Genomic DNA, 26909 nt, shown 5'->3' on the forward strand with positions numbered 1-26909 from the left:
CATGGTGCGTATTTTGAAAACAAGCAAGCCAACAAAAAACCCAGCCAAGCACCAAGCGGTTTGCAAAAAATGGTCAGCGAAAGGAACTTTTTCAAAACATTCAAACAACAAAATGGAAACCGGACAGAGGGAACCGGCGGCTCTGTTGTTTTCAATAGGGCTACTCTTGAGTCAAAATGAGTTGATACCAATAGCTAGTGCTTTTTTCCCCTGGGGGGACGCAAGGACACGCAAACCCCTAAACATGGTGTGAATTTTTGTACTTTTGTCCATTGACTGTATTTCTTTCCCCCGATTTGAACTATAAAATGAGTCAAAGGAGAGTACCCATAAACATTTTTTAAAGAAAAAAAGCACTGCCGGTAGTAATAATAATAAACAAAATGTTGCACTGACAGGACCTGAATCACCAGTGTCAAATACAAGGGAATTGTAAGAATAATTTATTGTTTGTGGTTGCATTGCCTGAAGGCTGCCTTTATTTCCACACAAGTATTTTATAGATAAATAAACTTAATGATAATAATTGTAAAATGTGTTGTATTAACAGGACCGTCCAAAGAATTGCAAATGTCAAATACCAGGGATTGATGATGATGATGATGATGATGATAAGAATAATAAGTATTGCATTAAGAGGACTGGTCCAAGAAACTGCAAATGTAAAATGCAATGGCTGAATGAGATATTTAAGAGTTACTGAGGATATCCGGTTTCTTTCTTTTTTTAATGTTAACGCCCCAAGTGTCTAGTTCTCATCATCTCAAATATGTGCTTAAATATGCACAGCGAACACCTGGTGGAATCGCAGGAGCTGGAGAAGTTGTTGAGTAAGATCTCCTGCGTTTGGGACTTGAGAACTTGGTTGCCCCTCCTCACCAATGGCGGAAGCAGAATAAATTATGCAAAGTCAAAGAAATTATGCACAGCTGCCCAATCTGCATGATTAATGCAGGCGGTAGCCTTAAAGGGTCACCTTGGCACCAAAGTCTGCGCCCTCACAGGCCTCCCTCTCCCTCCTCCTTCACGGCCAAAGGCTCAGGGAACCCAAGAAATGGGTGGCAACTGCGGGGAAGCAGATTTTGGCTATAACCACTAGGAGAGACTCCCTAAAGGTGAGAGCTGATCACTGGTGGAGCAGAGACTGCCTCTGGGGGGGGGGGTCAGTGGCTTTGCTTTTCGCCAGAAGGATGTAAAAGCACAGGCTGGGAAGGTCAGGTTTCAAGATCCCGACCCTGAGCAAAAGGGGGGTTGAGATGGATGACCTCTAGGGTGTCTCCCATGTCTGTTCTAAATTCCCTCTTAGAACACTTATAGGGCACTCTAACCTTCCCTCCTTCAGTTCCTCCTTCAAGCCCCATCTTTCCCTTGAACATTTCAGCCTGCTGATTCCATTCTAAGCTAAACGACTTTTGGCCCAGTTTCGTCCTGTTATCCTTTCTTGCCCTCTGTTGAAACTCTCCTTTCCAGGAGTTTAGATTGTAAGTTCCTAGAGGGCAGGGATCTGCTCTCTCTCCCGCCTCTCGTGCTCTTTCTTTTTAAAAAAAAACAACAACAAAACTTTGGAAAATGCCCTACTTGCCGCCACCACTACTTAAATAAATAAAACCAATTCTTGGCACATTTAAATAACAGCTCTTTTAATTGTGCATTCAGGAATATTTGCACTCATGACTGAGAGTGAGCCCAACTGAAGCTGGGAACTGTAGCATTAGAATTGTTGTGGGCCGTTATAGGTAAAGGTAAAGGTACCCCTGCCCGTACGGGCCAGTCTTGACAGACTCTGGGGTTGTGCGCCCATCTCACTTAAGAGGCCAGGGGCCAGCGCTGTCCGGAGACACTTCCGGGTCACGTGGCCAGCGTGACATCGCTGCTCTGGCGAGCCAGAGCCGCACACGGAAACGCCGTTTACCTTCCCGCTGGTAAGCGGTCCCTATTTATCTACTTGCACCCGGAGGTGCTTTCGAACTGCTAGGTTGGCAGGCGCTGGGACCGAGCAGCGGGAGCGCACCCCGCCGCAGGGATTCGAACCGCCGACCTTTCGATCGGCAAGCCCTAGGCGCTGAGGCTTTAACCCACAGCGCCACCTGCGTCCCGTGGGCCGTTATACGTTGTCCCAAATTTTGATCTTTGCTTGCACCTGCAAAGACAAGGACTCTGTGGCGTCTGCCATTGGGGCATTCCCCAGAATTTCCTGCTGCCCTCCTGCAACTTTTCATACCACAAATGGTTTTTTAAAAACATTTTTGTCCTACTTTTGTTGCTCCATAGCGCAAGAGTGCTCTTTCAGATGGCAATAATGGGGTTATTATAGAGGGGTGGAGAAGCATCTCAGAACAACCAATGAAGGAGAATGGAAGATTCGGGACACATAAAATACGGTCCTTCTTCACACAGCGCCGAGTTAAACTGTGGAACTCCTTGCCACAGGAAACAGTAGTGGGTGGCAATCTGGATGGACTGGACAAATTCAGGGAGGAAGAGTGGGCTATATCAGTTACTATTAGTCATGGCAGTTCTGTTCTGCCTCCTTCGATGGGGCAAGAATGCTTCTCAACACCAGTTGCAAGAAAACACAAGAAGGGAGAGGGCTCTGGACTCCAGCAAAACTATACCAGAAGAAAATCACAAGCGCAGACAACTGCTGGAGATGTGGGAGTAAAAAGGCGAACGTCGTACATATGATGATTAACTGCCCGATGATAAGATCATTTTGGTGCGAGGTGTGGATATTTATAGTAAAAGTAATAAAAAGAAATTGTTATTTAGGGGAATTTAATTCTAAATTATATTCCGGAAACGTGGGAGATTTCGAGAGGTAAAAAATATATATGGATGTACCGTGGTATATAAGAAGCAAAAAAAACTTGTTTTGATGAATTGGAAGAGCCGCAAAAAGATTCCATTGAGCGCATGGATTGATAATATGGACAGATTAGCTACATACAAACAAATTGCATGTCAACACAAATTAAGAATGGATAAATATGAAGAAATCTGGAATGAATATTTAAGCGATAAGGCGGACAGTGGTGGGAAGAGAGAGAGGTGGGAAAATATTGTTAAAAAGGTTCAGTCATAGGTATATCAGTGTATGTAAATCTGAATTGTCAAATTGTGTTGTTATTGTTATTATGTTTTTTGTTGTATTGTCTTTTATGGTTGTTGTGTGTATCGAAAAAAATGATTAAATATTTTTTTTTAAAAAAAAGAAGGCTCTTCCTACAGCAGGAAGAGCTTTCTGACGGTCTGATTGGAACAGACTCCCAGGAGAAGTTGTGGTCTCTTCTTCCTTGGAGGTTTTTAAGCAGAGGCTGGACGGTCATCTGCCATGTTTGATCTAGCAAAGATTCTTGCATTGCAGGGGTTGGACTAGATGACCGCTGGAGGCCCCTTGCGACTCCACGATTCTACGAGCCGTGCGTAAATTCACCAGAAACACGCAATTATTGTATCAATGGCATGTTTCAAAATACACTGGAGGGACAGATGACCCACACCAGTCCCTATATCTACACACACACACACACACACACACACACACACACAGAGGTAACTCTCTGTGTACCAAGTCAATAATAATAATAATAATAATAAAAAATTTTATTTATATCCCGCTCTCCCCAGCCGAAGCCGGGCTCAGGGCGGCTAACAACACTCAGTGATCAATGGTCACTCCTGGAGAGGCTTCAGTCATCCGAATCTCTCCCCCCCCCCAAATACTAATAAATTATCTGCAAAAGTCCCATTGTAACCACCATTGATAAAACTAACCAGCTCTTTATCAGCAGGCAATTCGGACAACCTCAAAGCCGAGTCAGGACCCTATAAGGGTGAAAGGGTAGTGATGGAAAGAATAGCAGACGAAATTAATGGACTATGCAGAACTGGACAAAATGACAGGAAGGATTTGAAACCTGCGAGACCAGAGATTTACAGAAGATTGGAAGAAGTCTATGGATTATTTGAAGAGCAACTAGAATCAACAAATCATGCTAGTAGGACTGCAAGAAGTTTTGTAAGGAGGAATATACAAAATGTTACAAAGTCGGAAAAGAAAGAGATGTTGGTTATGAGTTTGAAATGTTATAGGGGAAATAAGAAATGCATACTAAGAGATTGGGATGCAGGTGGCACTGTGGGTTAAACCACAGAGCCTAGGACTTGCCGATCAGAAGGTCAGCAGTTCGAATCCCCGTGATGGGGTGAGCTCCTGTCGCTCAGTCCCTGCTCCTGCCAACCTAGCAGTTCGAAAGCACGTCAAAGTGCAAGTAGATAAATAGGTACCGCTCCAGCGGGAAGGTAAACGGCGTTTCCGTGTGCTGCTCTGGTTCGCCAGAAGTGGCTTACTCATGCTGGCCACATGACCCAGAAGCTGTCTGTGGACAAATGCCGGCTCCCTCGGCCTATAGAGCAAGATGAGCGCCGCAAACCCAGAGTCGGTCACGACTGGACCTAATGGTCAGGGGTCCCTTTACCTTTTACTAAGAGATTAGATTGGAAAATTTTCAGACAGGACTGATGGAAGTCAAAAAAATTGAATAAGATGGAAAAGTATGTTTAATTACTGTTGAAAATGATATGTTAAAAAACTAATAAAATTTTATATAAAAAAGAATAGGAAATAGATGTAACGAAGACAGGAGGGGGGGGGGTCATTTAAAAACCCGATGCATTCTGAGCCCAATGGAAGATGCTCAGAGGCAGAGGGCAGGTCCAGATCCAGCTCCTGCCCTGATGCAGGGGCTGAGTGCAAGACACGCCGACATAGGAAACTGCCTCTTGCCAAGCCAGAGGCTTGATCCACCAAACTCAGTGTTGTCTACACTGACTGGCAGCAGATTTCAGGGGCTCAGGTGGGGCCTTCCCAGTCCTACCCGGAGTTACCTTCTGGGATTGAGCCTGGGGCTGTTCCGCAGGCAGAGCAGGTGCTTTTCCCACTGAGCTATGCGCCCCCCCAAATTAAGCAGGATTCTAGTCCTCATAGTTCCAAATTAAAGGGCTGGTTCAAAGAGGAAGCTGCCTTCTACAGAGTCAGCTGCCCATTGCTCCCTTTGGGCCAATGTTGCCTGCACTGACTGGCAGTGGCTCTCCAAGGCAGGGACTCTTTTCTGCTTGGGAGAGGCTGGCGATTGAACCCAAGACCTTCTGTGTGCAAATGAGATGCTCCCTTGCTGAGTTATGGCGTATCGCTCTGTCCAAATTCTGCTCCTTTGGCATCTGACTTGAGGTTTCGGCAAGCATTGCCGCTGCAACCCGAAGCTTATGTAATAAATGGAAATCTGCCCTTATTCCCTTATGGGGTACACAAAAGCCCTTAAAGAGTCCTTTCTAGGTTCTCCATTGGTTGGAGAAAAGAACAGAGGCCAACCAAAGAATACTGAGAAGCAAAGCAGCTCGTAAGCCTGATCTTTATTGAACTGTTGCAACAGGGTGCTCCCCTCACACGCAGGAAAGGAGGAGGACCCCGAACCCAGGTGTGCCCGCCCTTATATAGACATTTTAAATTGCCCGCCTCGGAGTCCAAGACCAGCCCCAGAAACATCATACGTACATCACAGAAAGGGCTGTCTACAGCAGAAATTTGAGTGGGTTGTTTACTTCCTGTCTGGCAAGTTACCTGTTAATGCTTACAGTGGTATCTTAGGTTACATACGCTTCAGGTTGCAGACTCCACTAACCCAGAAATAGTACCTCGGGTTAAGAACTTTGCTTCAGGATGAGAACAGAAATCGTGCTCCGGCGGCAGCAGGAGGCCCCATTAGCTAAAGTGGCGCTTCAGGTTAAGAACAGTTTCAGGTTAAGTACAGACCTCTGGAACGAATTAAGTACTTAACCTGAGGTACCACTGTACTTGATTTGATACCCTGGGTAGCCTGGCCAGTCTTTTATAATGATAAATACTTAGTTCCTGAGCCAGGTCACGGGCTCACCCTATTCATACACAGACATACCCTTAAGACAGGATTTTTTGAAGGAAAAGGCAATGGGGAGGCTTTTCCATTTTCCTTTGACTTTGCAGAAAAAACATTTGGTCAGTGTGGGAGTCAAAAATGGTTCCAGGGCTGTTTTCCTGTGCTGCTTCAGACATGTGGTTTATATATTTATGTACGTGTTTGCTTGGTATATTTATGAACATTTATTATATATAAGACCTTGATTATTTATTTCACTAACTTCCACTCTCCCAGGGACTAGAAACTTGGTTCCTTTCCCCACTAACAAAAGTGGAGGTTCTCAGGATGCTATCACCCACCCAAACCCCCAACAGCTGTTCTTTTTTGCACTGTCACAGAACATGCAAAGCCCCAGATACGACCGGAATCATCTGGTTCTTTCAACAACAAAACAAGACCAAGCGTCTCACGAAGTTGCATTGTGTGTGTGGCAAAATCTCGCAGCCTTGGACCCGGCCTGGGAACGTTCCCTCTCTGAGGGGCCACGGAACAATGAACAGGAGGGAAAATAAACAGCAAAGCAAGGAGTCTTGTTTGCATTTTGCTACACACCAAGGAAGTCTCACTAAATCCACAGAGGCAGGCTGCAAAAAGCGACCTTGAAATGCCTGGTGGGTGTGTTGCATCGAGAATGGAAGGCAGAGAGAGATGTTCCCTATCTAAAGCCGTTATTATCTGCCTCTGTTCTTCTGTCCTGGAACATCCTATTCACACACGCTGTGTCCCCATGTTGCAGTTTCGTTCTCCGATTCTCCGGATAATCACCGGTTACCAAAATATCTTTTGCTCAAGTCAAGCCAGTCTCTCTCTTTCTCTCTCTCCCTGCTGGCCTGCGGGGTTGCAAATGTCGCTGGTGCTATCATCTCCTCGCATCTATCTCTTGACACCCTGCTTCTTCCCACCCCCACAAAATAAAAATAAAAATTTTAATAGGGGCATCCTGGTAACTGTTCCATTTACCTCCCCACTCCTGGTCCTTGGTGCTCAAGATTGCTTGGGCAAAGAGGTCGAATTTAGGCCATTGGATATGGGTCCTGCTCGAAGCATAAGATCTTGGTCTGGGGGGTCATTAGACCTTTGGGGAGTACCAAGAAAGCCCCCAGCTTCACGGGAGAAATTCATGGAGAAGAAGGCTTTCAATGGCTACTTCCAGCCGCGACGGCGACACGATTCCTCCATGCTCGTGCTTCTGAAATCCCAGTTTCTGGAAACCCAGGGACGGCGTAGCTGAGTCCCCCAATGTCTGGGTTAAACAGGAGCGTTTGCAAATCCTCCTGCGAAAATCAATAATGATGGAAGCAGGCACATCTCAATAGGGGAGGCTATTCTCCACCCCCTAAACAGCATCTTAAAAAGCAGAGACATCACTTTGCCAACAAAGGTCCATATAGTTAAAACTATGGTATTCCCAGTAGTGATGAATGGAAGTGAGAGCTGGACCATAAAGAAGGCTGATCGCCGAAGAATGGATGCTTTTGAATTCTGGTGCTGGAGGAGACTCTTGAGAGTCCCATGGACTGCAAGAAGATCAAACCTCTCCATTCTGAAGGAAATCAGTGCTCACTGGAAGGACAGATCCTGAAGCTGAGGCTCCAATACTTTGGCCACCTCATGAGAAGAGAAGACTCCCTGGAAAAGACCATGATGCTGGGAAAGATGGAGGGCGCAAGGAGAAGGGGACGGCAGAGGACGAGATAGTTGGACAGTGTTCTCGAAGCTCCCAGCATGAGTTTGACCAAACTGTGGGAGGCAGTGGAAGACAGGAGTGCCTGGCATGCTCTGGTCCAGGGGGTCACGAAGAGTCGGACACGACTAAATGACTAAACAACAACAATTCCCCACCCCTAGATATGGTGGAATTGTATCTCCCATTCTCATCCCCCCTATTCATGATCCAGGCTGACTTTCTGGGGCAAACACGTTCAAGAAGGGCCTATGAAGCCGGGGAGGCGAGGGGCAGGATAGGCGAAGAGTCTTGAGGGCCACGTTGAGAGCCTTGCAGGGCCACATCCAGCTCCTAAGGCCGGAGGAGCCCGTTTTAAATCCAGGCGCGAGTGGAAAGGGAGTTGTGGCACCCCAGTTTTCTTTTCTTTCTTCTTTTTTTTTATATAATATTTATTAATAGTTTTTTTAAAAAAATTATAACATAATAAACGAAACATACAAAAAAACATCACATTTCATAACATATTTTCTTATCCTTTTTGGACTTCCTCACATCTCCCTCTCCTACGTTCCAAGATATAAAAATTAATTCAGCAATTTATCACCTTGTCCCCACCTTATCTAATTTTCCAATGTTATATCTTAAATTTTAGATATATTCATTTGACTTTTTAAAACTTTTTAGTTTAGCCTAATCATTATCTAAAAGTTGATTTTTTCCTAAATTTAGCTTATCTTCATAGTTCAGTTTATCTAATTCAATGGTGCCAAGTTGTTTGTGATCAAGCATCCTCCTTAACATTCATACAGTTTACAATATTTTTGCAAATAGTCCTTAAATTTCTTCCAATCTTCTTCCACCGTCTCCTCTCCCAGGTCTCGAATTCTGCCAGTCATCTCAGCCAGTTCCATATAGTCTATCAGTTGCATCTGCCATTCTTCCAGTGTGGGTAGATCTTGGGTTTTCCAATGCTTCGCAACGAGTATCCTTGCTGCTATTGTTGCATACATAAAAAATGTTCGGTCATTCCTTAGCACCCTCTGGTCAACGATGCCCAAAAGGAAGGCACCCCAGTTTTCATCCCTCCTGCTAAGTAGAATCCCACAGTGTCAAGACCAGCCGGAAGTCGTGGGTGGGCTTTAGGAAGTTTAATTCCCGACAAACACGGTGGAAGGGGGAGGGATTTCATATTTAAAAGCCCTGCAGAGCTGTCCCATTTCTCTCTTGCTCTCATGCTGCCCGCCCCCCCGGCCCCCAGTCACCCAGTTCTAAACCTTACTGGTGATCCTGCAATGTCATTGGGATTCCCGTACGAATGGATCCATTTCTTGCACGGAGGAGATGAAGGAGAGAGGGGGGAAGATTCGAAATATAATAAAAAATTAAATCACCAGAGGGGATTAAAGGTGAAGGGACCCCTGACCATTAGGTCCAGTCGTGGCCGACTCTGGGGTTGCAGCGCTCATTTCGCTTTATTGGCCAAGGGAGCCGGCGTACAGCTTCCGGGTCATGTGGCCAGCATGACTAAGCCGCTTCTGGCGAACCAGAGCAGCGCACGGAAATGCTGTTTACCTTCCCGCCGGAGGGGTACCTATTTATCTACTTGCACTTGACGTGCTTTCGAACTGCTAGGTTGGCAGGAGCAGGGACCGAGCAACGGGAGCTCACCCCGTCACGGGGATTCAAACTGCCGACATTCTGATCGGCAAGTCCTAGGCTCTGTGGTTTAACCCACAGCACCACCCATGTCCCTACCAGAGGGGATTATGAGCTGGTTAATTAATCAAATTAACCGGAGGGGATTATAAGCTGGTTAATTTGATTTGACCCATTATTTCCCCAAATAAAGTTCCAATTATCGCTGAGTAGGTTCTCTGGAAAATTCTTCTTCCTCGGTGTCCAAAATGGGACCAAATCCCAGGAGCAATGAGCTCACCATTGCACAACCAGCGGGCGCAACCACAAGGGTCCGTAAGCAAGCAGAGAACAATTCCTCCCTTCTTCCTTAGCAGTGGTTCCTTCACTGCAGGGGGCTGGAATGTCCCTTCCGATTCTACAACTCTATGATAGCAAATGACTTCCCCTCAAAGAATCCTGTAGCCTGTAGTTGGTTAGGGTTGCTGGGAACTTTAGCGCCACGAGGGGTGAACTTCAGTTTCCAGGAGTCTTTTGTGGGGGGGTTACACTTCCTCTGAAGGAACAGGTTTGCAGCTAGGGGGTCCTCCTTCGCTGTCGCTCGAGGCTCAAGTGGCCCAGAGTGCCTTCCATCAGCTTCAGCTGGTGGCCCAGCTACGTCCCTAACTGGACAGGGATAGCCTAACCATTGTTGTCTATGCTCTGGTAACCTCAAGGTTAGATTACTACAATGCGTTTTGCGTAGGGCTACCTCTGAAGACGGTTTGGAAACTTCAGCTAGTGCAGAATTCAATCCTGGTCCGACTGCACTGGCTACCAACTAGTTTCCAGGCCCAATTCAAAGTGCTGGTTCTGACCTACAAAGCCTTAAACGACTCAGAACCGCAATACCTCAAGGACCGCCTCTTTCCGTATGAACCTACCCAGACACTGAGATCACCTTCTGAGGCCCTCCTTCGTGTGCCTCCTCCTTAAGAGGTCCAGAGGCTGGCAGCATGAGAACGGGGCCTTCTCTACAGTGGCTCCCCCTCTGTGGAATGCTTTCCCCAGGGAAGTTTGCCTGGCACCTTCATTATGCACCTTTAGGCGCCAGGCAAAAACATTCCTTTTTAACCAGGCCTTTGATCCAATATACATACTATGCACTTTTAAAATGTGGGGTTTTTTGTTCTGAGAGTTGCCCTAGACCCCCTCAGGTATAAGGTAAAGGTAAAGGTACCCCTGCCCGTACGGGCCAGTCTTGACAGACTCTGGGGTTGTGCGCCCATCTCACTTAAGAGGCCAGGGGCCAGCGCTGTCCGGAGACACTTCCGGGTCACGTGGCCAGCATGACATCGCTGCTCTGGCGAGCCAGAGCCGCACACGGAAACGCCGTTTACCTTCCCGCCGGTAAGCGGTCCCTATTTATCTACTTGCACCCGGAGGTGCTTTCGAACTGCTAGGTTGGCAGGCGCTGGGACCGAGGAGCGGGAGCGCACCCCGCCGCAGGGATTCGAACCGCCGACCTTTCGATCGGCAAGCCCTAGGGGCTGAGGCTTTAACCCACAGCGCCACCTGCGTTTCCCCTCAGGTATAGGGCGGTGTATAAATTCTAATAATAATAATAATAATAATAATAATAATAATAACCATTGATAGCTCTTTCCCCCTCCACAAATTTGCCTAATCCTCTTTTAAAGCCTTGTTAAGCTGGCAGCCATTGCTGCCTCCTGTGGCAGAGAGTTCCACAGTTTGTGTAGCGTAAAGGAGGACTTTCTGTTTTCTATCCCGTCCACCCCCTCTTGTGCTATGACCGCACTCAAGCAAATGGCCTCGGCTCCGACTACCCCTCCCTCCTTAGATGAAAGCAAACGAAATAAGCAGTTACACAGGGGGCGCCCGCTGTATCTTCGCCCAAGGCTCCTTGATAAGGCGCATGACTGCGGTCGCCAAGGACAATGGAAAGCCCCAACCTTTGACCTGGCCTGGCCAGATGAGACCCCCAGGGAAGCCGCTCCGCCTCTGAATAAGACCCGTAGCCGGGAATGACAGCAGGGATGCTCTCGCACTCAGGTCCTGCTTGGGGGGGGGGGTCTTCCCGACGGGACATCTGGGGGGGGGCCGCCGTGGGAACAGGGTGCTGGCCTGGGTGGGCCTGATTCCAACTCCCATCAGCCCCAGCAACTGTCACGGTCAATGGTCAGGGAGAACGATGGGATAGGAGTCCGGAAACACCTGGAGGACCCCCAAAGGGCGTCGTCGCCCTCTCTAAAACACCAGACCCCCCCTTCTCTGCAAGCTTGGTGCTGGTAAAGCCAGGGTTGCAGGTTCGGTTCCCATTTGGAACAGCTACACATTCCATAATCGCAGGGGGGTGGACTAGATTATGGGTAGGCAAACTAAGGCCCGGGGGGGGGGGGGCAGATCTGGCCCTAATCGCCTTCTAAATCCGGCCCACAGACAATCCAGGAATCAGCGTGTTTTCACATGAGTAGAATGTGCCCTTTTATTTAAAATGCATCTCTGGGTTATTTGTGGGGCATAGGAATTTGTTCTCCCCCCCCCTAAAAATATAGTCCAGCCCCCCCACAAGGTCTGAGGGACAGTGGACCGGCCCCCTGCTTAAAAAAATTGCTGGACTAGTTGATCCCTAGGGTCCCAACTGTGATTCTAGGATCTTATCTACTCTTCTGTCGAAAGCAAGAAAAAAACCAGCAACGCTCTCTGCTAGAAGAATCGCAACTTCCTTTTATTGGGGCCATTTTTCTCTGGGGGTGGGTTATCCCGGGGCACAGCGGGGGGGGGGGGGAGGTAAATGAGTTTGGAAAAGAGGCAAACAACTCTCATGCAATGTGAGAGCTGGGGGGTGGAAAGAGAACGAAGGTGACATGAGGGACGGTCCTTTCCTTTCTCCTTAAGACCTCGATCGAGCCTTTTGGGATGGGGAGAAAAGGACCCCATGGTTTGGTCCTTTAAGGAGAGAGCGTACCTGCCCCATACTTTTCGGCAACAGGTAAGTATTGTCTGCTAAAGTGCTTTTCTGAAGTTTCAAACGCCAGGTGGGTGAGTTTGTGGGTGTCAACGGGCAACAGATGCTGAGTAGCCTGGAACGGTCGGTCAGTCGGAAATGGCGAAAAAGGGGCCATCAGTTCAGCCTCCTGGACGTTGCCCTTGCCGGCCCCTGGGAGCTGTCTGCGCCTCGTCCGCGGAAACCGGAAGCCGAGACCTCTTCTAGGAAGCTGGGAAGAGAAGAGGGAAACAGCGGCAGGGAGTTAAAGGAGGGCGTCCCAATGAGTTGGCGATTGCGGTCAACAAGAAAGCGCAGAAAGGTTTCCCAGCTCTGTAATGTTTTATGTACTGTGGCTTGCCGTTTTATTGATTATAGTTTAGATATTATTTATCGTAACTGGATTTCTGTTGATATTATTATTTTATACTATTCTAATGATTGTTGAATGTTACTTGTTTGATGTAGGTTGCCTATTTTAAAGTTTTGTTTTATTATCACGTTTTTGTATTGCATTAGATTGTTGTAAGATGTACATTTTTTGTTTCTTCAGCTTGTAAACCACCTTGAGTATTGTAAGATAGAAAGACGGTATACAAATTAAAAATGATGATGATGATGATGCAGGAACTCGCGGGGTTTTCTCCATACCAGAATAACTTGGTTGAGCTTGGATGTGCATCTTATCTCTCTCTTTCCCCCCCAATTTTTAAAAATTAATTTTCCAAGTTTATAACAGATATGACATACAAAAAAAGAAAAAAGAAAGAAAATAGAAGAAAATAAAATAAAATAAAGAAAAAAAGAACATACAAATAAACACATAACCTTTCTAAAATCCAATTTGCTTTTCATTGTTAACTAACTTCCTCAAATCCCCCCTAACTGAATTCCATTGTATCCCCTCGTAACAGTTTTCCAATCTCTTCTTTCTAACAAAATTTACTTTTTCAAATTACTTTCTGAGCTCCTTTTCATAATTTCTCCCATAATGTTTTACAGTTTAATCATGTTCTATTCTGAAGCCAAATTGGTAAATTCAAGTAGCTTCTACTTGTCTTATGTTACAATATTTAATTAAATAATCTTTAAATTTCTTCCATTGTTCTTGGTGTTCCTCTTCTTTCTGATCGCAGATTCTTCCATTCTCTCTCTTTTTTTTTGGGGGGGGGAAGAGAAGCAACCTTGCCCCCCCCCCACTTTGGGCAAGCAAAACGTCTCACTCCACAGCACCTAAATCTCTAATAATCGCTTGGCAGCCACCCTGAAAGATGGAGGAGGACGGAATTGCCCTGAAGTGAGGCAACTCTGTCAGGTCTCACGGGTTGCTCTGTGGTGTCTCCATACCCCCCCGCCAACCCCCCCCTTCAGCATCTCTCCCGAACGACACATCCTCCGAGCATCCCACGTCGATTTAATTAATCCTTGTCACACAGCAAAGCGGCTGGCTGTGTTTTTGTGAGCTGCCCACGTACGAAGAAGGCGCTGAAATACCAAAATACCGGGGGAACTCAAACATACCACAGGATCAAAACTGCTCCTTCTCCCACAAAGCACTCACACTTTCCCCTTCTGGTGAAAAGGAGTGTCGTTTCTCCCGGCACCCTATCCCACAAGCATAAAAGGTGCGTTTCCTAAAATCGCAAGAACCACCCGCTAAAACATGCCAATGGCCCCATCTGGTCCAGCACTCTGTTCTCACAGTGGCCCCCCAGAAACTGAGGATCTCGATAGACTGCCTCTGGAGCTGGAGGCTCCATAGGAACATCGGAAGCCTGGCTGCAGGATCAGGCCAAAGGGGGGGGGCCATCTAGTCCAGCATCCTTTTCTCCTAGGGGCCGCCCAGATGCCCCAGTGTGAAACCCGCAAGCGGGATCCAAGGGATTTCAGTGGCAGTGAGTTCCACAGTTTAACTACGGACTATTTAAAAATCTGTCCGAAACCACCCAACGTTCAGCTTCGCTAGAGTTCCAGTGTTAGGAGAGGGGGAATTTTCTCTGTCTGCTTTCTCCAAACCATGCATAGTTTTATAAACATCTGTCATGTCCCCTTTGACTCGCCTTTCCTCTAAACTGTAAAGTCGCGCCTCCGATTTGGATAACGCCATTAACGATATTGGCAGTTTTATTTCCATTGCCTTCTTTTTTTTCAAAACTTTTTAATTGATTTTAACAGATATAACATATAAAACATACAAAAGAGAGAACATTACAATACTAAGAGAAAAAAGCAAAAGAAAACAAAAAACAAAAATAAAAACACATACTCCTTCTGAAGTTCATTTTAAATTCCATTAACTGACTTCCTCGAATCCCCCCTAACTGAATTTCATTGTATCACCTTGTAACAGTTCTCCAAAATCATCTGTCTACTACAATTTACTCCTTCAATTAACTATCTTCATATCTTTTCTTATTGACTTAAATCCATATTACTATACAACATTCTTATTCTAATCCTAGGCTTATTTGATACTTTCAAGTACCTTCTAATTATCTTATATTACAATATTTAGCTAGATAATCTTTAAATTTCTTCCAATCTTCCTGATGCTCCTCTTCTTTCTGATCGTGGATTCTTCCAGTCAGGTCGGCCAGCTCCAAGAACTCCAATATCTTCACCTGCCATTTTTCTTCTTGTTGTTGTTGTTGTCGTTTAGTCGTGTCTGCCTCTTCGTGACCCCCTGGACCAGAGCACGCCCGGCCCTCCTGTCTTCCACTGCCTCCCGCAGTTTGGTCAAACTCATGCTGGTAGCTTCGAGAACACTGTCCCACCATCTCGTCCTCCGTCGTCCCCTTCTCCTTGTGCCCTCCATCTTTCCCAGCATCAGGGTCTTTTCCAGGGAGTCTTCTCTTCTCACGAGGTGGCCAAAGTCTTGGAGCCTCAGCTTCAGGATCTGTCCTTCCAGTGAGCACTGATTTCCTTCAGAATGGAGAGGTTTGATCTTCTTGCAGTCCATGGGACTCTCAAGAGTCTCCTCCAGCACCAGAATTCAAAAGCATCCATTCTTTGGTGATCAGCCTTCTTTATGGTCCAGCTCTCACTTACATACATCACTACTGGGAAAACCATAGCTTTAACTATATGGACCTTTGTCGGCAAGATGATGTCTCTGCCATTTTTCTACCATTGGTATTTCTTGAGATTTCCAATTTCTACCTAATAGCAGTCTTCCTGCTGTAGTGGCATACAAAAAATAATCTAACATCTTTTTATTTCCACTTCCTTTTCTGTCCTGCGATTTGCCTTTTCCAGGGCTGCCACTCACCAGCTGGGCATCCTATTCCGACTCCCCTTCTCTCTCAGTCACAAAGCCAGGAAACGCCTTTTGCTCTCCTGTTTCCACTGAGCTGGTCGGGAAAAATCCTCCCATGCTTGAGATGCGTCACAAGATGACGTGGGGGCCACAACCTTTGGCCCCAGGAGAAGGAAAGCCCCTGCGCTTGTCTGGCCTCAGGCCTGTCACAACAAGCCTCGGACGCTTGACCCGGGGCAGGAGGAAAACAGCCGGCTTTTTCACTGACGCCCAGCACCCAGGACAGGCTCGTGGCGCCAGAAGGAATTTGGCCTTGAAAAGGGGGCTGCGGTGCCGTTTCACACAACCTGGACGCCCACAATTCAAGATGCGCTTCTGTCCGCAGTGGTGCCCAAACAGGCTGACCTCCTTGCGCCGAAGCAACAACAGTCTCCTCTAGGGCGGGCTAGAAATCGCGGCATAATCCGAAGCGTTTCATGCCCACCAGAGGCTTTTAAAATTCCACATTTTGTGCTTAAGGAAGAATCAGGGTCTCCAATCTTCTTCTGAAAGAGCTTTTGGTTTAAAAGTGAGCAAATGGTTAAGGATGGACAAGGAATGGTCTCGGCTTATGGGGTTGAGAGGCCTGAACTGTTCAGGCTTAACTTGCTCCTGCCCTCAGTAAGAATTTAGTGGCATGTATTATACTCCCTCCTCCTCCAAAAATTTGCTTCTGAATGTAAAGAGGTGGATCAGCCCCAAAGGGGTCTGTCTAGCCAAGCCTCCTGGTCTACCAAATAACCTTAATAACTATTATTATTATTATTATTATTATTATTATTATTAACCCACCCATCTGGCTGTGTTTTCCCAGCCACTCTGGGAGGCTTCTAGCACATATAAAAAACGTAATAAAAAGTCAAGCATTAAAAATTTCCCTGAACAGGGCTGCCTTCGGATGTCAGTTGCGTAGTTATTTATCTGCTTGACATCTGACGGGAGGGTGTTCCACAGGGCGGGTGCCACCACCGAGAAGACTCTCTGCCTGGTTCCCTGCAACCTCATTTCTCTCAGGGAGGGAGCTGGAGCTCAGCGTCCGGGCAGAACGATGGGGGTGGAGACGCTCCTTCAGGTATACTGGACCGAGGCCGTTTAGAGCTTTCAAGGTCAGCACCGACACTTTGAATTGTGCTTGGAAACGTACTGGGAGCCAATGTAGGTATTTCAGGACCAGTGTTAGATGGTGTTAGATAGGCTGTCTCTGAATCTGGAGGTATCGGGCCAAAGGAAGCCCATCCTGTCCAGCCTCCTGTTCTCCCAGTGGCTAAATACCCCTGAGAACCTAGTAGTAGTAGTAGTAGTAGTAGTAGTAGTAATTAATAATAATAATAATAATAATAATAATAATAATAATAATAATATTTGTACCCTGCCCATCTGGGTGGCTTCCAACAAAGACCAAAAATACACTAAGAATTGCGATGTTAGAAGGATGTTGGAATGAAGTTATGTGGTTTAAACAGAAATGTTATAAGGGTTTAGGAAAAAATAGACTGTTAATTGGTGAAAGGAGGGAAAGTAAAGTTACATTATATTGAGATAAATTACAGAACAAAAATTGGAAAAGATGGAAAGGATTTGCTGAAATAGTTAACCGAATTAGAATACAAAAAAGGGAGGTGTGAGGAGGTCAAGGAAACAAGCAAATGAAAGATAAGCTATGGGAAGATTAGCTGTGGTTTTTTTCGTTGTTTTTCTTCTTCTTTGTTTTCTTATTGTGATGTGTTGTTTTATTTTTGTTTAATATGGTATTATTACTTTTACTTTTTGTAACCCTTAAATTTTTTAATAAATATTATTTTTTAAAAAACAAAAAAAACCAAAAATACACTAAGAATTGCGATAGACTGCCTCTGGCCCTGGAGGTTCCATCAGAGCAGAAGAAGATCCCTGCTGAATCAGACCTGAAAGCGGGGCCCATCTTGTCTCTTGTAGGTCGCGAAACTATACATACACAAACAGAAACACACACACACACACACACACACACACACACACACACACAAAGACACACAGACACACAGAGAGAGCAGCAACAGAAGCTGCTAACATATGCGCCTCCACGGATGCTTACTGAAACAGTGTGGTTACACGGAGTTATTCTCTGCCAAAATGACTCATCCCTTGCAAGTGCTACAGGGCTGATGGATCCGACCCCCCAAGCAGCATATCGGCCAGGGATTGAACGGCAGAGGCGATGTTGCAAGACGCAAGGGAAGGAGGAGGAGAAGGAGGGGGACAAAGGCCTTGCAGTACACCCAACCCTGTAATGGATCCTAAAAAGTCCAGACTCACCTGCTGAGGCTTGCAGGGTAAGAGGGAATTAAAGATCACCTGGTCTGCAAGTTATCTCGTGTCGTTGCAGAGGCCAGGGGCTCTGCCCTGTTATTTATTTTCTCATCATCATCATCAAACCTTTTATTGGCATCACATACAAACATCCAAAACAAATCAATTACATAATTATTTATTTTGCTTCGTATATTTCAGAGTTTTGTTATACCGCTTGAGTGTAAAAACACAGTATTTATATACCGCTTGAGAAACAAAAGCCAACAGCCCCTAAAGCAGGCTACCAAAAGAACACGATAAAATTATTGGAAAAAGCAATGAAAACAACTTTTTAAAAATCATTTTTTTAACTTAACCCCCCCCACTTTTTTTTAAAACAACAAACTAAAAAAAAACCACACACACACAGCAAGTCTAAAAAAAGGTAAAGGACCCCTGACAGTTAAGTCCAGTCGCAAACAACTCTGGGGTTGTGGCGCTCATCTCGCTTTACTGGCCAAGGGAGCTGGCGTACAGCTTCCTAGTCATGTGGCCAGCAGGACTAAGCCACTTCTGGCCAACCAGAGCAGCGCATGGAAATGCCGTTTACCTTCCCGCCGGAGCGGTACCTATTTATCTACTTGCACTTCATGCTTTTGAACTGCTAGGTGGGCAGGAGCAGGGAGCGAGCAACGGGAGCTCACCTCGTCACGGGGATTCGAACCAGCGACCCTCCGATCGGCAAGTCCTAGGCTCTGTGGTTTAACCCACAGCGCCACCCACAAGTAGATCCCTGCTAAACGGAGCAGGCCAAAGGGGGGGCCCATCTAGTCTAGCCTCCTGTTCTCACCGTGGCCAAATGCCCCCAAAAACCTGGCAATCAAGGTAGACTGTGTCTGCACCTGGAGGCTCCGTACGAACATTAAGAGAAGCCCTGCTGGCTGGATCAAGCCAAAGGGACTCCAGGCCAAAGTCCAGCCTCTTGTCATCACAGGGGCCGATCAGATACCCCAAAAGTGAAGCCCACCATCAGGAAGTGAGCGCCACAGAAACTCTCCCCAGAAACTGGGATTGTTCAGAGGTATTTCATGCACCAGACACTGGAAGCAGACGATAGCCACTGTGGCTAGTAGCCCTGGGTATGTTTTTAGATTTTTCTTCTACTGGTTTAGGTTGAAATACAGTCATACCTCGGGATACAGCCGCTTCAGGTTGTGTTTTTTCAGGTTATGGACTGCTGAAACCTGGAAGTACTGGAACGGGTTACTTCCGGGTTTTGGCGGCTGCGCATGCGCAGAAGCACTAAATCGCGCTTTGCGCAGAAGCACCAAATCGTAACCTGTGTGTGCGCAGATGCGAGTTGCGAACGCTGTAGGTTGCGAACGTGCATCCCGCACGGATCCCGTTTGCAACCCGAGCGTCCACTCTATGTTTGTTTGCTAGACTGTATGCTGATTAAGAGATTTGTTTGCAATATTCAGCAGGGGACGGGCACACACACACACACACACACACACACACACACACACACAAGCATTTAAATAAATACATTGCTATATGAAGCACAAAGTATTTTGTCCACCATTGCTGGACCCATCAGTCGGTGTTTTTAGTCAATTGGTATTTAAAAGGGAGAAGGGGGGATGGTTGCTAGCTGGGAAAGGAAGTGGGTTTTATCCCTCTAACTGGGTAAGTGGGTCAACCCCCAGATTAGTTGCTGCAGACTCTGGCTCACCCTAAAAACCACCCTCCCTTCTACGGCTGGTGCTTCCTCTACACGGGAAAACAGTAAGCAAACGGGACCTCTCTCGGAGATTTGCCTGGCCTCCTCTCCAGCCTCGAAGCTATAAATAGACTCATGGAATTGCAGAATTGGAACGGGACCCCCAGAGGTCATCCAGTCCAACCCACTGTAATGCAGGAATCACAGCCAAATAATCCCTGACCAGTGACTGCCCAAGCTCTAATTAAAAATCTCCCATGAAGGAGGGAGATGTCTGCCTTTGGGAATTTAACCCAGAAACTGCCAAGCAGGTGTTCTGCCACTGAGCTACAGCTCTGCCCTTTTTTAAAAAAAGAGGAAGCCGCTAGTCCTCATTGTTTCGATTTAGACAGGAATGTTTGATCGTGCTTTTAAGCAGAGGGCGCCTTCAGTGAGAAGGCTGTCCTCTGTAAAACTGGATTTATATCCTGAACGGTGGGGTATAATGGTAATAAAACAGCACAAGCCCCCCTCACAAGATCCTTTTCTGCCAGGCGAAAAGGAGGCAGGCAGCTGTGGCTTCCCTAGAAAACTGTGGGGAGGAGAGGAAAGTTTTCCAAGGAGAGAGTCGTGTTCGTGCAGTAAATAGAATTAGATCTGACCGGTGGGGGAGAGAGAGAGAAAGCGAAGGACTGTAATTATATCTTAAACGCTCACAGAATCTCCCATTAATACCCTGCCTGTCATTACTGCTCATTATGCTGCAGAAAAGAACCAGATGGAATCCCTTTAGAAATGGGCTCATTTTCTCCCCAAACGAAACTAATCCTCGATGTGAGTCCATCATTAAGCAGGCAGATGTGGGTGGGGGTCTCCCTTCTCTCCCACCCCCCCTCCAAGTTATGTGAGGAGTGGGGGCAGCGGCTGGCAAGTCAATGGGACAGATGAGGCAGGAGGGAGGGAGGCTGACAGGAGGCGGAGCTAGAGGCAACGAGAGGAGGAGCCAGAGGCAACGAGAGGAGGAGCCAGAGGCAACGAGAGGAGGAGCCAGAGGCAACGAGAGGCGGAGCCAGAGGCAACGAGAGGAGGAGCCACAGGCAATGAGAGGAGGAGTCAGAGGCAACGAGAGGAGGAGCCAGAGGCAACGAGAGGAGGAGCCAGAGGCAATGAGAGGAGGAGCCAGAGGCAACGAGAGGAGGAGCCACAGGCAATGAGAGGAGGAGTCAGAGGCAACGAGAGGAGTCAGAGGCAATGAGAGGAGGAGCTAGAGGCAACGAGAAGAGGAGTCAGAGGCAACGAGAGGAGGAGCCAGAGGCAACGAGAGGAGGAGCCAGAGGCAACGAGAGGAGGAGCCAGAGGCAACGAGAGGCGGAGCCAGAGGCAACGAGAGGAGGAGCCACAGGCAATGAGAGGAGGAGTCAGAGGCAACGAGAGGAGGAGCCAGAGGCAACGAGAGGAGGAGCCAGAGGCAACGAAAGGAGGAGCCAGAGGCAACGAGAGGAGGAGCCACAGGCAATGAGAGGAGGAGTCAGAGGCAACGAGAGGAGTCAGAGGCAATGAGAGGAGGAGCTAGAGGCAACGAGAAGAGGAGTCAGAGGCAATGAGAGGAGGAGCTAGAGGCAACGAGCGGAGGAGCCAGAGGCAACGAGAGGCGGAGCCAGAAGCAACAAGAGGAGGAGCCACAGGCAATGAGAGGTGGAGCCAGAGGCAACGAGAGGAGGAGTCAGAGGCAACAAGAGGAGGAGCCACAGGCAACAAGAGGCGGAGCCAAAGGCAATGAGAGGAGAAGCCAGAGGCAACGAGAGGCGGAGCCAGAGGCAATGAGAGGCGGAGCCAGAGGCAATGAGAGGAGCCAGAGGCAACGAGAGGCGGAGCCAGAGGCAACGAGAGGCGGAGCCAGAGGCAATGAGAGGAGGAGCCCCAGGCAATGAGAGGCGGAGCCAGAGGCAACGAGAGGAGGAGCCACAGGCAATGAGAGGCGGAGCCAGAGGCAACGAGAGGAGGAGCCACAGGCAATGAGAGGCGGAGCCAGAGGCAACAAGAGGAGGAGCCACAGGCAATGAGAGGCGGAGCCAGAGGCAGCAAGAGGAGGAGCCACAGGCAATGAGAGGAGTCAGAGGCAACAAGAGGAAGAGCTAGAGGCAACGAGAGGAGGAGCCACAGGCAATGAGAGGCGGAGCCAGAGGCAACGAGAGGAGGAGCCACAGGCAATGAGAGGCGGAGCCACAGGCAATGAGAGGTGGAGCCAGAGGCAACGAGAGGCGGAGCCAGAGGCAACGAGAGGAGGAGCCACAGGCAATGAGAGGCGGAGCCACAGGCAATGAGAGGAGGAGCCAGAGGCAACAAGAGGCGGAGCCAAAGGCAACGAGAGGAGGAGCCAGAGGCAACGAGAGGCGGAGCCAGAGGCAACGAGAGGAGGAGCCACAGGCAATGAGAGGCGGAGCCACAGGCAACGAGCGGAGGAGCCAGAGGCAACAAGAGGCGGAACCAAAGGCAACGAGAGGAGGAGCCAGAGGCAACGAGAGGCGGAGCCAGAGGCAACGAGAGGAGGAGCCACAGGCAATGAGAGGCGGAGCCACAGGCAATGAGAGGAGGAGCCAGAGGCAATGAGAGGCGGAGCCACAGGCAATGAGAGGAGTCAGAGGCAACGAGAGGAGGAGCCACAGGCAATGAGAGGCGGAGCCACAGGCAACGAGAGGCGGAGCCAGAGGCAACGAGAGGAGGAGCCACAGGCAATGAGAGGAGGAGTCACAGGCAACGAGAGGAGGAGTCAGAGGCAACGAGCGGAGGAGCCAGAGGCAACGAGAGGAGGAGCCACAGGCAATGAGAGGAGGAGTCAGAGGCAACGAGAGGAGGAGCCACAGGCAATGAGAGGAGGAGTCAGAGGCAATGAGAGGAGGAGCCACAGGCAATGAGAGGAGGAGCCACAGGCAATGAGAGGAGGAGTCAGAGGCAACGAGAGGAGGAGTCAGAGGCAACGAGCAGAGGAGTCAGAGGCAATGAGAGGCGGAGCCACAGGCAATGAGAGGAGGAGTCAGAGGCAACGAGAGGAGGAGCCACAGGCAATGAGAGGCGGAGCCAGAGGCAACGAGAGGAGGAGCCACAGGCAATGAGAGGAGGAGTCAGAGGCAACAAGAGGAGTCAGAGGCAATGAGAGGTGGAGCTAGAGGCAACGAGAGGAGGAGTCAGAGGCAATGAGAGGAGGAGCTAGAGGCAACGAGATGAGAAGCCAGAGGCAACGAGAGGCGGAGCCAGAAGCAACAAGAGGAGGAGCCACAGGCAATGAGAGGTGGAGCCAGAGGCAACGAGAGGAGGAGTCAGAGGCAACGAGATGAGGAGCCACAGGCAATGAGAGGCGGAGCCAAAGGCAACGAGGGGAGAAGCCAGAGGCAACGAGAGGCGGAGCCAGAGGCAACGAGAGGAGGAGCCACAGGCAATGAGAGGAGGAGTCAGAGGCAACAAGAGGAGTCAGAGGCAATGAGAGGAGGAGCCACAGGCAATGAGAGGCGGAGCCAGAGGCAACGAGAGGAGGAGCCAGAGGCAACGAGAGGCGGAGCCAGAGGCAACGAGAGGAGGAGCCACAGGCAATGAGAGGAGGAGCCAGAGGCAACGAGAGGAGGAGCCACAGGCAATGAGAGGAGGAGTCAGAGGCAACAAGAGGAGTCAGAGGCAATGAGAGGCGGAGCCAGAGGCAACGAGAGGAGGAGTCAGAGGCAACGAGAGGAGGAGCCACAGGCAACAAGAGGCGGAGCCAAAGGCAATGAGAGGCGGAGCCAGAGGCAACGAGAGGAGGAGTCAGAGGCAACGAGAGGCGGAGCCAGAAGCAACAAGAGGAGGAGCCACAGGCAATGAGAGGCGGAGCCAGAGGCAACGAGAGGAGGAGCCCCAGGCAATGAGAGGCGGAGCAAGAGGCAACGAGAGGAGGAGCCCCAGGCAATGAGAGGCGGAGCCAGAGGCAACAAGAGGAGGAGTCAGAGGCAACAAGAGGAGGAGCTAGAGGCAACGAGATGAGAAGCCAGAGGCAACGAGAGGCGGAGCCAGAAGCAACAAGAGGAGTGGCCACAGGCAATGAGAGGCGGAGCCAGAGGCAACAAGAGGAGTCAATGTCAACGAGAGGCGGAGCCAACTCATTCTAGATTTGCCCCCATTTTCCCCCTCCTCCTCCTCCTCTTTGCTGAGTTCTACAGGTGCAAGGCTCTGTACAGAGCTAAGTACATTTAGATACCTGGAATCTGTATCTTATAAAAAAACCCCAGCGACTCGTTTTCTTAATAAAATTTCCCTTGCAGCCGTTGATCATCTCTATCGCTCACTCTCACGGGGAGCGTAGTTTATGGTTGGGGATCTTAGCCTTATTTATCCATTGCTTTGCATAAAATATTTGCAAATCACTTGGGCATGCTCAAAGTCCATTATAGTGAAATATCTGTGGAATTTAATAGACGGGCCCCTCTCCTGACATTTTAACCCTCTCCCCCAATTTTCTCCTTACAGTCATTTTCCTGCAGTGCTTCATTTGTATACAAATAAGAAAACCTCCCTGGTTTTTCCTTTAGCTTAAATGGGATAGTCTTGACTCTGTTGCTAGTCCTACTCAAGAGTAGTCTCATTGACATTAATGGACATGACTTGGGCCACCTGCTCCAGCAGGTCTCCTCTGAGCATAACTGTGGAGTACAGTTATTGTGGCTAGTAGCCTCCTCTTCCTCCATGAATTTGCCCAATCCTCTTTTTTTAAAAAAGCCATCCAAGTTTATGCCTCCTGTGGCAAGGAGTTCCACAGTTTAACTCTGTTTCAGGAAGGAGGACTTCCTTTTATGTATCCTCAATCTCCCAACATTCAGCTTCACTGTGTCCCCACAAGTTCTGGTTTTAGCAAAAAGGAAACAAAAAGCCCTTTGTCCCTTCGCTTTCTCCATGCCCTGCATCATTTTATAAACGGGTTATATCTTGTCAAATCTTCCTCACCTCTTCTCCAAACTGAAACGCCCCAAACGCTGCCATCTCTCCTTGCAGGAGCGTGGCTCCCTCTCCTCGATCGTTCTGGTTCCCTTTCTCCGAACTTTCCCCAGCTTTTCAATCTCCCTTTTCAGGTGGGGCGACCAGAACGGCACACGGTATTCCACGCGCGGCCGAAACCATCGGTTTGTATAACAGCCTTATGGGTACTCGGCTCAATGGATCTCGGGACAATTTGGAAACACAGGAAGCTGCCTCCCGTGGGGTCAAACCATCGGTCCCATCTTGCCTGGACCTTTCCAAACTGGGAGGTGGGGCGCAGGGTCCGGAAGTTGTCCGTCTCTCGATTCCCATCCTCCTTCCTGTCTGCTGGCCATTGCTGGCTGCTGGGTGCAGTAGTCTGACCATTTCTGGGGTGGGGGCTCTAGACTGCACCCCCAACCACTACTCCCGGGCTAAACAAGTCAACTTAATAATTTGTGGAGTGGGGTATGTGTGTGTGAGATAAATAAAAGATCTGGAGATGGTGGGTGGAGGGGCACCCCAGCTAATTTCATCAGGATTTGGCAGAGCAAAATATGGGTTAATACAGACTTGCCTTTGTAACCCACTTGCGGGGAGATATTTAAGTCTGCGGTCCGGTCAGAGGGCTGTCTCTGCAACGGGCGTCTTGCTTGAGAGGAAAACTCTCGCTGCCTATCCTGCCCCCACACCTGGAAGGCGGCAAAGCTTCTTCTTTGTGGCTTAGGGCCCTCGTATCTATGGGACCGCATCTCCTGGTCTGCCCCGCAGAGGACCTTAAGGTCCATGAATAACCATAGTTTAGAGGTCCCGGGCCCTAAGGAAGTCAGACTATCCTCCACCAGGGCCAGGGCCTTTTCAGTGATGGCCCCGACCTGATGGAATGCTCTGTCCCAGGAGACCAGGGCCCTTCAGGATTTAACCACCTTCCGTCAGGCCTGTAGGTCAGAGCTATTCCGCCTGGCCTTTAATTTGAATTCAGCCTGATCTTTTATTTCCCTTCCCTCCCCTTTTATGAAGATTACCCGCTCTGAGACCCACAGCTAATTCTCCCCTGGCCTCCTCGCTGGCCCAAGTAGGACCAATTCAGCCAGCTAGCCCTGGGGATTCCCCTGAATTGATTTTTGAATTTTATTGTTATTCCTTTTTTTTGTACTGTATTTAATGCTGCTTTTTATAATTAAGTGTTTTAAATTTGTTGTTAGCCGCCTTGAGTTTTTGCACGGGGAAGGGCAGGGTATAAATAAAAAAATATTATTAATAATAATTGTTGTTGTTGTTGTTGTTGTTGTTGTTGTTGTTGTTGTTGTTGTTGTTATTTATTATTATTATCTCGAGAGCAAGAAACAAAGTTGGCCTTCTCAGTGCCGCGATGGTGTGTAAGGCTGTTAGCTGAAGAAAATGGGCAGGACTTAGCGAGGCCCATTTCCATAGGTCTACTCCGAGCAAGACCCAGTTGAATGCTGTGTGCCCGTCACCCGCCAGGAACTGCTGCCCACCCGGGGGGGGGTCCTTGGGGTACTGCTCACCTCTTTGTGTTGTGGATGGTTGTCCCGCCCAGCACAATCCGGACCCCGGGGGTGGTGCGGTTCAAGTTGTAAACGGTCAACGCCTCCTCGTACGTGGCTCCTCCAATCATGAACACAATGATGTCTTGAGGCCTGTGACAGAGAGAAGAAGAGAGAGAGTCGTTTCTGGAGGTAATTCAGAGCGCTAATTTTAACGTTTTAAGGACCGAAAAATCCGGAAGGAAGAGTTCAGTTGGAGTCCAGCAACGTCTAGATCAGGGTTTCACAAAACTTGGGTCTCCAGCTGCTTTTGGACTACAAATCCCATCACCCACTATTCCTGCTTGCTATGGATGATGGGAGTTGTAGTCTTGGGGAAACCCTGGCCCAAAGGGTACCAGGTGCAGGAAGCCTGCCTGAAATGGCTTTTGGCGCCCAGAATACCTTTTGGGGCCAGACTAGCCTGCCCAACTCCCATTAAGTGGGGAGACCATCGTCTGACCCGCAATGATAAACCGTGGTTTGCTCAAGAAACAGCAAGCTAACGGAGAGCAATTCCACAGATGATCAAATCCACCATGGTTTGTTTTTCTGAAGACAAAACCCTTGGAAAGCTTGGCAGGTGTCAGAAACAGGGTGGTCAAACAAACCACAGTGAAGAGTGTCAGGGTTATACGAAACACCAAGCCGTACAAACAAACCTTTGGCTGATTAATATTATAATTGTGTTTGGGGGGTATTGTTTGCTTGTTTTTGTTTTAACTATTTATTTGTGCTTTTGCCTGGGATTCTTACCTTGTGAACTGCCCTGAGATTGTATACTGAAGGGCCGTATCTCATGAATCAATAAAGCAAACCAAGGTTTTGTAGGCCAACAGCAAACCATGGTTTCAGGTAGCGGCTTGCTGC

At 48.4% G+C, this 26909-nt stretch overlaps 1 protein-coding gene across 2 annotated transcripts in view; it reads right to left on the reverse strand.

The window, feature by feature from the left end:
• Positions 1 to 11960: 11960 nt before the first annotated feature.
• The window catches only part of VPS45 (vacuolar protein sorting 45 homolog), a 63208-nt gene continuing 48259 nt past the window's right edge, over positions 11961 to 26909 (reverse strand). For both annotated transcript variants that reach the window (XM_079958147.1, XM_079958146.1), the window contains exons 14-15: positions 26022 to 26153; positions 11961 to 12476 (exon numbers count right to left, since the gene is read on the reverse strand). In XM_079958147.1, the coding sequence (XP_079814273.1) occupies positions 12383 to 12476; positions 26022 to 26153 (226 nt within the window). In that variant the 3' untranslated portion in view covers positions 11961 to 12382. The remainder of the gene's footprint in view (positions 12477 to 26021; positions 26154 to 26909) is intronic.

Source organism: Podarcis cretensis (genome assembly GCF_951804945.1).
Source record: "Podarcis cretensis genome assembly, chromosome: 16".
NCBI classification, from domain to species: Eukaryota; Metazoa; Chordata; class Lepidosauria; order Squamata; family Lacertidae; genus Podarcis; species Podarcis cretensis.